We start from the raw sequence: 11,064 nt of genomic DNA, 5'->3' as shown, positions 1-11,064 counted from the left end.
GAATGATATTTATATAGAATTAAAATTAAAGAGACAATTTAACCTATTATAGCATGCTAATTAGTGTTTATCATTTTATCATGTGCAATAAATTATATATCATTAATATTTAAATATTTTTATAATTAATATAATTATTATTCTACGGTCAGTATCACAAGTTTAAAATTTTATGTGCAAATGATATAGGGATAGTATAATACTTCCTTGTATATTTTTATTTATTTAAATTATTAAAAATAAATATTCAATAATACTTTTTAATTTTAAAGAAAATGATAAATTATTTAAATATTTAAGTCCACTTTATTATATTTAAAGTTGATATAATTACTCATATTATTTATCAGATTGAGTATATTGTAGAGTATTGTCTTTATTATGTTTAGTTACTTTTTTTGTCTCGTTGCTCAACAACTTGGGTTAAGGGTTGGTTAAAGTAACTAGAGGTTAGGTGAGTGGAATGCATTTGACCTCAGCAGAGATGATATTTACGATAATACCCAGGTTTTTGTAATATGGGAATTCTGATTACGTAATAGTGTTGACGGATATTCCTATGTGGCTTTGCATTTAACATTATTTGCCAAAAAAATGCATTCTTCAATTTCTTTTTAATAAAAAAAAAATAATGACTTAAGAAATATTAATTTTAAGTTTTTTTTCCTTCCTCAAGATCCCTCAAACTCGCGATCATAAAATTGAAGGTAAGTGGTGCTTACCATTATGAGTAATTTCCTCTTATCTATATTATTATTACATTTCAATGTAATTAAAAAAAAAGTAGTAAAGTAATAATAAGAAATAATTTGTTTGTTGGAATAGGCACCAAAGGATTCATTCGACCTTTTAGCCGGTAAATTGCTATGCATTAAAAAAAATGCTATTTCAAAATCAAGGAGGGTACTAACTAGGCAGATACTAATTTTTTCAGATGACAAAAACTAACTACAAAACATTTTTAATTTCATTTTTTGTCACTTTTATTACTTGGATTTACTACATAGAAAGAAGGCGGAGAGCAACATGTATGAGATAATCGATTGATAAGTTTTCAATAGAAAATAACGTGAATTGATTAATGAAGAAGATCCTTTCAGGAGTGCCTCAACTGTTCAAATTCAGAGAGATGAACCTAACAATATTTCAATTATTTGGGGGATGTAAAGTTGTGCCAAATTAAAATATCGATTTGAATTCCTTCCCTTTCACTATAGCCTCACAAGTATGTATTATGAGTTCATTGTCCCACACATCTATCTAGTTCGTTTGTCCACCAAATTCATCAGAAATTCCCATTTTTGAAGCGGAGCATGTTGTGCTTTAAGCATTGAACGAGAAGTAGAGAGGACTGTGTCTGCGGGTTGGCATCATTATTTATGATGTTAAAACAAAATTTTGGTTTCGTGTACCTATTGGACAATAACTTTTCTAGGGATTCCTTAGGAATCAATGTACTCAGCATATATTGACTGAACACAGAAAATCTATCATTGGTATGTGATCACTTTCATTTGACTTATGTTATTCATGTTAGCATAATCACTTTTTATATCTTTAGGTCTTGTCACTAAAAAACTTTCTTGATTAACAGAATATTTCACTAGTGACACTTGAAAAAAAGCAAGCCAAAACGTCAGTACAGATGAACCCCATATACACACATGATAAGAGATATAGAGACACTCAGATGTTCACTTTTATCGCATATGGGTCCATATAACCTGAGAGTTTGCCACTAGAACCCAACCCTGTAGAAGTAAAGCACATGTAGCCTTAACTTTATTTTTCTCAATAAAGATAAACATACGAAGTCATTCAACTAAAAGAAGAGTCCGAAGAGTCTTCCTCCTCCTAAAAATGGCATCTTGATTGCTTTCAAAATTAGGTCATCAATCAATAATGCAATTTATAGAAGATTCCTTTTCTATACCTAGTAGAGTCAGCACTAATAAGGAGAGCAAAAAGTAGCTACTACACATCAAAAGTTTCATTACGGTAAGATTTGTATGCAAAAGTTTATAGGTTAAGAGATCACTAGAACATAGCTTACTATTGAAAATAGTGCGTGACTAGTGTGCTTTGTTTTTCGATGTACAAGCTCCACATCCCTTATTCAACCTCAACTTTTGTATAGGTTAAGAGATAACTAAAACGTAGCTTACTATTGAAAATACTGCTTGACTAGTGTGCTTTATTTTTGGTGTATAAGCTCCACATCCCTTATTCAATCTCAACATTTGTATAAAAAAAAGCGTTGAATTGTTAAGTAGAGTTTGAAGCCTTACTCTTAACTTTCTCAACAGGTAAATTCATAAGCATCTATTTGACGTATAATTCATTTATACCATTTAATTTACATTTAATTTAACTAAATTAAAGACAGAATAATGATTTATTTTATGGATAGTTATATTATTTTAAATCAAATGAAATAATGCCTATGTCACGAAAAATGAGTCACTAAGGACTCCTAAAATAGTTTGTCAAACCTCAACCTCTTATTAGTAGTCAAAGTAAAGGTCAACATGAGATCAAAGTCATTTATTTTTTGTTTACTTTTGTTCAACAAAGACCATTGATATTTTCTTGAGAGTTTGATTTTTAGTTTCACTCACTAGTTATCTGTTAATCGCCTTCTAAGGAAATAAAAAAATAACAAATATATATAAAATATATTGAGCTCCTTGATAAAAATTTTATTTCCACCCCAATTTAGAGAACATCACATCAAAAAATTACAATTCAAATAAATAGTAATTTTGATATATTTGGAAAAAAATATAAATATTTCAGAATTTACATAAAATGAAAAATAAAAGCACATAAATTGATAAATAATTTATGGCACCCATAAATCACGAAAAGAAAATTGTGAAAAAGAGATATTTGGAAAAAAAAAAGAGAGGCAAACTAAAAACAAAGTAGATAATTCACACATATATTAGACAATGATAACTGCCCCATCCCCCCTCCTTATACTTAATCAATATTTTTTTTTTGTTTCGAATTATCTATGGTGTTTTTTTTTTTTACATTTTTATTAAGAAGATATCAATAAGTAGAAGTTTCTGTTTACTTTATTCTTGATTATGTTTTAAAATATAATATTTTTTAATCTTCAAAATAATTATTATTAATGATAAAATGAAAAAAAATATTATCTTGAATTTTTAAAATAATAAATAATTTTAAGATTATTATTTTTATAAATCATGATATATAATTTGAGATGATAAAAGTAATTACAAGCGGCTAGGCCTATCCAAAAACAAACAAACTTCAGTGCATGAATTTGAATGCTGCCTAATTGGCTTTGCTACTTTCCATTAAATCCATTAACAAAAGAAGTAAGAATAATGGACTAATAAATAAAAACTGATTTTAATTTTTGAAACATGTAACTGATTTTGTATAATTTAATTATCAAATGTGGCCATCATTCGTGTACACCGATTTTAGATTTAAAACAACCTGTATTTTACTTGTTTTAGGAATTTTTGAAGGAAAAAAAAAAGATTTATTTTACAACTTGGGAAAGTAAGTGTCGGACAAACATTTCAAATATCATAATATCATTTTAATTAATTAAGTGAGAGACTGAAAATAAATTATTTTTTCTAGTAAATAATTTTGAGTGGGTGATTTATTTGGTGGTGTAGCTGGGAGATGTAAGCCTCCAAAATTTTATTTTCGACTGGGTCGGATAACTTTTTATATATCCAATTTGGCCAATTGCATTTTTTAGATATTTTATCCATATGCTAGCGTCAGAAGCAAATAAGTCCAGAATTTAGGTTGCATTGCTATTGAATATTTGGGCTAAAATAACTTCGACACTACACCTTTTGAAGAATGGAAAATTTCGCATTTACTAGTCACAACAGGATCACAATTTTAAACACAATATCTACTATATTTATTCATAAATCATCTGGAATTGTCAAACTTTGTACTAACTAGTTAAACATTGTTTTTTTTCCATGACTTCAAATTTGAAATTCAATGTTCCAGTACTATTTACAAGAATCTTTGATTGTTAGATTTAATTCAGACATCTAAGAAAATTAATACACTCAATTTGCCTTCTTCAACAACGAGCCTAACGAATTACACATTTGCACCACTTATCTTATCAATATAAAAAATTAAACATCATTTTTTAATGTATTATGAAACCCGTTATGAATTTGGTATACTAAACAAGAAATAACATATTAAATGATGGAGTTAAGCTTGCGGTGATGTTTCAGTCCAATAATAGAGTGAATTTTCTTTGAGATATGAATTAAGTAAGCACTTAAAAAGGGACGGTTATCTATTGAAGGATTTATGCAAATTATGTCAAATTTTCAACTTGTCTATTATTCTCTTATCTCCTCATTCTAATTGTAGAAAGTCACAACAAAAAAAATGATTATAACCTTTTCACTCCTTATTTGCATTTAATAAGAATATCACAATTATATGGAAAAAGAATATGAGGACATTTAGCAAAAAAATATATACATATGAGGCATATTGTAATTATTTACTATTATGAATTTGGAGCTCGTCATAAAGTTGTAGAATATATATCTATATATATACATTATGCAAGTTGATTTAAATTTCATAATTATTGAAAAAATGTTAGTAGCTCAGTTAATTAATTATATGATCCTTCACCTTGCTTCGATTTCCCAATTAACCCCATATTAACTTCCCTTTACACAAATTTTATTTTAAAACATAATTGTCCAATAAAAAAATTATTTTATGAAAAAGATCCGACCTGCCGGATTCGAACCAGCGACCTAAGGATCTCAGCAGACACACTACAGTCCTCCGCTCTACCAACTGAGCTAAGGTCGGTTTGTGCTGGTGTGAGTGAACGTTATATTTATACTATACTGTAATAGAAGAGCTATCATTTTTCTTCTGGCTAAAGCAAAAAAGCTATCATGCCTCCAAACCTATATCCGACGTTGTTTTGACATTCCTAAATTTTATGAGGGTTCTATTACTATCTAAACTTATTTTTCTTATATTTTTGTGCATCTTTTGGCTGACGTCACTAGAAACAGGCAAGTAGCAGAATATTTTGTGATCAACTTTTTTTGCTGACATTGCCACATGTCAGCAAAAAAATTCAAGAAACTGAGTTTGAGGTGGGTGTGGGGGCTGTAATAGAAACATATGTCATTGAGATTTTGAGTATAGCTTCGAGGTACTTACATCACATAAATGCTCTTTTGAACTTTGTAATTTTGCTATATAAAAAGTTTGTAGTTTTAATATAAATAGCTCCTTAGGGGTCGTTTGGTAGAGTGTATAAGATCAATGCAAAATATAGTGTATTAATAATGTTTGTATTAGTAATGCTTGTATTACTTATATATGTATTAATTATGCATATATTATTTCTTATACATTGTTTGATTTGATGTATAAGAATTAAGAAGTAATACATCTTACATAATTTTTATAAAAGAAATGTTTGTTTACAAAAATACCCTTCTTTGATTTTGTACATTTTTTTGTAACAATTTTTTTTTGTCATCTCAAATATAATTAGTATTGTTGAACTAGTATATAAAGGTTTAGGATTAATTGCAAGACCTTCGTCTTTGCGTATGAAATAGTATGCCAACGGATTAACATAGTCGAAACAAAAATAAAATATAAGACGTAAAATTTAGAAATAGTCTCAATTTTTCTTTTAATCTTTCTAAAGACCCTCGAAGCAAAACAAAAATATGTTACAATTATTTAAATCAATTATTCATTGTTGTAGATTAAAATGATGGAAAAAATTTGTGAAATGTTTTGAAAAGATTCACTATTGCAAATAAAAATGGCGGGAAAAGGAATGGTGAAATATTTAGAGAGGGAAATTGAGGGGTATTAAGGTCATTTAACAAGTTAATGCCTGTATTAAAGACTTTGCATTACTAATACATAGAAAATGGGTGGTATTAGTAATACACACCTTAATACACAGTAGAGTGTATAACTAATACATTGACTAAAAAATATACCAAACAAGGTATTCACAATACACATTAATTAATACACGCATTATTTTTGCCAATACACTCTACCAAATGATTCGTTAATGTACAAATAAAATGCTTTAAAAATATGAAGCTAGAAAATTTAAGAACTGTCTGCATGCCATTTTAAACCTCATACTGTCTATGCTAGTTTTAAAATTAAAGGATCATTGGAAAAAAAAAAAAACATATCACATGAGAAATTTACATGGAGCTTGATATCAGTTTATACTCTCTTAAGGTGTACTTATTTAGGTGAAAGTGTTGAAAATTTACTTTCAAGATGCACGTAGTCAGGAAGAAGCCCAATTATAAAATCCCAAGTGAAAGAATGAGCCCCAAAAAGAAAAAGTTGTGATTGCTGCTGCACCATACAAAACGTCTATTATTGTTCGCGTGAGTCAATTTGACAAATCTTCAAAACTAAATTGAAATAATAATCTGATATGATGAAAAAATACACCTTAAAATGTTGATCAAAGTCCATACAAAATGTAACGAGTTAAAGGGAAGGGAAGGAGTATGAATGAAATAGCAATCCATTTGAAGTTGCAGTCATTCATATCAAAACTAACAATAAATTAACTTTGCTGATTTGATAAACAAGCTAAGAAATAACAATAGCAGGATTTATAAAGGTAATCATCCAACAGTAGACATTTAGAAATAAGATCATACATTTTTCTCATAGACACAATGACTGTAATATAAATCTCCATAAGTAATATTTAATCGACTGAAACAGGTTGCATGTTCTCGGCTTCTTTCCTCAGGTCTTGATACAGAACAGACGACAGATATCGCTCTCCAAAACTTGCGTGTACCGTCTGTAATTCAAAACCAAGAAGTTACATCTATAATTAATTAGAAAGGAAAAAGTACTGATGGTGGTATGTTAGCATGAATCTGATATATATTCATACCACTATGAGTTTGCCTTTGTTTTCTGGTTTTTGAGCAAGTCTAAGAGCTGCTACTGTATTAGCTCCCGACGATATCCCGACCTACAAAAAATAAAGCTTCACTACACGGTATAACGGAGTTACAACACACTTAAACTATAGATGGATACAATGCAGCTTTGGGTGGAAAGATCTATCACATTTTATCAAAATGTGAGTGATCATCAAGGCTTTGGACTATCAGGACACATATTACGTCAAATAGTTCTTGAATGTTTGTTTCCAGGAGCAACAAAGATAAAATTGATTACGACTAATGCTTCATTTCTACTCCTATGGTCGATGATCATAGAAAACCCCTTTATCATTGCACAAATCAGGTGGAGCGGCGCATTTAATCCTTGTTTATCTGTTAGTTTTAAAAGAAAGTTGCAGTAATCTGAAATTTACCATGAGCCCTTCCTTCACTGCCAACTCCCTAGCCATGTTTACAGCGTCTTCACTAGAAACCTGAAACGCAATAAGAACAGATCAGTTCAGTTACCGAAACAAATAATTAGCTCTAATTACAGTGTAATTGCATAATTCTATTGTTATTTTTCAATTTCAGGAGAAAAATTATTAACAAAGAACTTAACATACCATCAGTACTTCCTCCATTAGATCCATGTCAAGGATATCTGGCTTGAATCCGACCCCATTTCCAGTTATGTGATGCGGACCTGTATAGTTGATCGTCACAAGACTGTTAGCAATCATTATTTTTAATAACACCTGTAAATTCGATACTTCATGACTACAAGGTTGTCACAGACAAAGGGAAAATAACCTGGTTTTCCTCCGTTCAATACATTGCTTTCAGTTGGCTCGAGTCCATATATCTAGCAAAGAGAAGATAAAATATAAGAATGGTGTTATATGTACTTTTAGCGTTGGATTAACTAAGACGATCTTAAATGGAGAGAGACGTGGAAAATTGGTGTACTTATTGGTTGGAGGAATCAATAGTAGTACATTGATTGTATTGGATTTACCTTGACATTAGGATTTTTGGTTTTCAGATATTGTCCAACACCGGTAACAGTGCCTCCACTCCCTATTCCCATGACAAATATGTCAACATTACCCAGAGTTTCTTCCCATATTTCAGGTCCAGTTGTATCGAAGTGAATCTGTTTTCGGTATGAAGCAGGTGAGAATCCAACAAAGTCTAGTAAGAAGGGTAAATGAGATGATGATGGATAGCTAGGTACCTGCGTGTTTGCAGGGTTAGAAAATTGTTGAAGCATGAAAGCGTTAGGCGTAGATTCCAAAAGTTCATAAGCCTTCTTAACAGTGCCTCCCATTCCTTTGGTTGGATCAGTTAGGATTAAATCAGCTCCAAATGCTCTCATTGTCACTCTCCTTTCCGTGCTCGTGTACGAGGGCATCGTCAAAACCATTTTGTAGCCTTTCATTGCTGCGATAAATGCCATACTGATCCCCATATTTCCTGACGTTGGCTCAATCAATGTTGTCTGGTACAATCAAGAAGCATGTCAGAGATAACACATACTACAGGAGTTTTAAGTTCTTCCACTAGTTAAAGACGCTCCATGAATGGACGAATCGCGTTAACTTACCTTTCCAGGCGATATCAAGCCTTTCTTTTCTGCATCATTGATCATTGCCAATGCTGGTCTGGTGCATAAACAAGCAAATTCTTATTCTTAAAGCATATATAGTGGAAGCACAGAAGTGATGTACGCATAAGCTATGTCGCTCGGACTAGTAAAAAATGTCAATGGGTGCGCGTTGGATTTGCCAAAATTAGTGCATTTTTGAAGAATCTGACACGTATGCGGCATAAAAAATGAAGAGTCTGCACAACTTAGCACATAAGACTTAAAGAGTACAGCTTTTGTACCTGTCTTTGATGCTAGAAGTAGGTTGAAACATCTCCTGTTTCACAGCTATATAAGCTCCACATCCTTCTGTCACTTTGTTAAGATAAACCATAGGTGTTCTCCCAATTAGCTGAAAAATTGAGATTTTAACATGTCAATTTATCACATAATAAGACGAGTTGAGTATCTTTGAAATTTCGTCTAAACGGACTTGTTTGAGCTAGAAAGAAACATAAATGCCATAGCCAAAAAACAATTTCAGCTTTAACTCTGTAATTCTTTATATATTCTTAGTTAACACTTGAAAATTGAGTAGAAAAAGTTGAACTGACTTGAGAAACTTGAGACTTGATGTTAGTATGAGGAAGTTGTAGTTTGGGAGAATCAACTAAAGGCTCTGTAGTGAACAATCTGTTGCTAGCTGCTCTGATCAAATCAGCATTATTATTATTATTGCATAATGATCTTTTTTTCTTCAAGAATCTGCTTAAAGTTGCCATTTGATGAATTCTCAAAATGCTCACAGAAATTGTCTTCACTTGTTGGAAAAAATGCAAAATAATTGCAATTCAAAATTTTACATAAAAAGAACTCTTTTTTTGTGTGTACCTTATAATTTGAAAGAAAGATAGGACACTGGACGCCTTATTTATAACGAAAAAGTTTTGGACTACTTCGCTGTACATTTTGTTTGGACTATGCTAAAAAATGAAAGGTGGCAACACAAATTGCCAAGTTGTAAAATAGTAGAGTGACATGTTTGTTTCCATTATATTGCAATACGGATTTAAATTTGATGGGTTCAATCTTTTACACAACATTGAATCCGATCCATTACGCGCATTCAACCATTGTGTTTATATTGCATTCTTTCCTAGTCATATGATTTCTCTCATACTATTCCATCTAAAAAGAATGACAAAATTCTATCCTCCTTTTCAGTATTATGTACGTTATGTTTTTTTTGCATCGGGCAGGATAGTGGCGAGCTGTGATGATTTTTCCAACAAATTGAATTGGGTACTAAAGATTCGAAAATAAAATTAGGATATAGAAGTGATTCTCAAAAATAAAACGTTTTATTATTAAAATTCAAAGAAGGGGATCTGGGACCCGTGATGGCTAATTGAAATCAGTCAGAGTCAGTGCATGAATCTCTTCTTCTTCTTAAAAAGCAAAAACAACAGGAAGAAAAATGTCAGTGATTGCATCATTTCGATATTTTAGGTAATTCTAACACATTAAAAAGAGTCTAGAAGATTTCGTTGTTATAGTATTAGTCTTGCAATCTTGCTTCGAAATTTTTTCATTTAGAGCTGTGAGTCCATCGAAATTCAAAAATAGCCTCTTTACTCCATAAAGATAGGGCCTATAGGGGTATAATCTGTGTATATCTTGCCCTATTCTGATTTTACCTAAAGAGTCAGAAGAGATTTGCTAGAGGAGTGAAATTATAATGTAGTAAGGTTAGCGTAGAATATATCCTTCCCAAACTTTACTTTAGAGATACACCGGATATATTATCGTTGTTGTACGGGGAGTGAAATTATTACTATTATATAAGATAGTATTTTGGTTCCAAACTTTGTTTGATGATTTAAATTGATACAAAAATTTTGAGCCTTATATTTGGTCATGTTATATACTTATGCATTAGTCGTTTCAATCTATCGTATCGTTTTAATTTGTTTAATTTTATTGATTTTGTCACTATTCCCAATTGCTCGTTGTCAAGTGATGCATGCATAATGTCATTTTTTGACAACATTTTGCAGGGAGAAAATGTCTCTACTTAAATTTGTTTCATTACAGACAAGGCAAGAAAAAGAAAAAGAAACGCCATTTATTCTGAACCATGAATTGAAGATTGGATCTATATGGATTTATTTGCCTACTAAATTCATAATTTGTATGGATAACTTGTATTCAAACCAAACGAACCCTAAGAGTGTGAAACAGAATATTAGAATTAATGGTGACACCAAACTATTGGAAGAAGATCAAAAGATAAGTAAGATGAAACAAAAGGAAATCATAGTTACTTAGCATTCTCTTGTATTCTCTTAGGATTCTTGCGTAGGATTCTCTTAGGATTCTCTTAGGATTCTTTTGTACAAGAATAATTAGTCTACATAGTTCTCTTAGGATTCTCTTGTATTCTCTAAGGATTCTTGCTTAGGATTCTCTTAGGATTCTGCTTTTGTACTTATATATATATATATATATATATATATATATATA

General features: G+C 30.7%; 1 protein-coding gene and 1 non-coding gene across 2 annotated transcripts; both read right to left on the bottom strand.

The window, feature by feature from the left end:
* Window positions 1-4,768: 4,768 nt before the first annotated feature.
* On the bottom strand, window positions 4,769-4,854 carry TRNAY-GUA. The gene is given in 2 exon segments: window positions 4,769-4,804; window positions 4,818-4,854. It is a non-coding gene; the product is annotated as a tRNA-Tyr (tRNA).
* A 1,789-nt stretch (window positions 4,855-6,643) lies between these two features.
* LOC107839203 (bifunctional L-3-cyanoalanine synthase/cysteine synthase 2, mitochondrial) lies at window positions 6,644-9,738 on the bottom strand. Its single transcript, XM_016682597.2, has 10 exons — window positions 9,156-9,738; window positions 8,844-8,953; window positions 8,560-8,617; window positions 8,191-8,454; window positions 7,972-8,109; window positions 7,767-7,818; window positions 7,580-7,659; window positions 7,388-7,447; window positions 6,959-7,039; window positions 6,644-6,862 (listed from the first exon to the last, which is right to left on the bottom strand). Exons 1-10 carry the CDS (start codon window positions 9,321-9,323, stop codon window positions 6,764-6,766), a joined length of 1,110 nt encoding a protein of 369 aa, XP_016538083.1. The 5' UTR covers window positions 9,324-9,738; the 3' UTR covers window positions 6,644-6,763.
* Window positions 9,739-11,064: the final 1,326 nt, after the last annotated feature.

This window comes from Capsicum annuum, chromosome 8 (assembly GCF_002878395.1).
Source record: "Capsicum annuum cultivar UCD-10X-F1 chromosome 8, UCD10Xv1.1, whole genome shotgun sequence".
Lineage (NCBI taxonomy): Eukaryota > Viridiplantae > Streptophyta > Magnoliopsida > Solanales > Solanaceae > Capsicum > Capsicum annuum.
The sequence above is the reverse complement of the archived record's forward strand: the minus strand, read 5'-3'. Positions and strand labels throughout refer to the sequence as shown.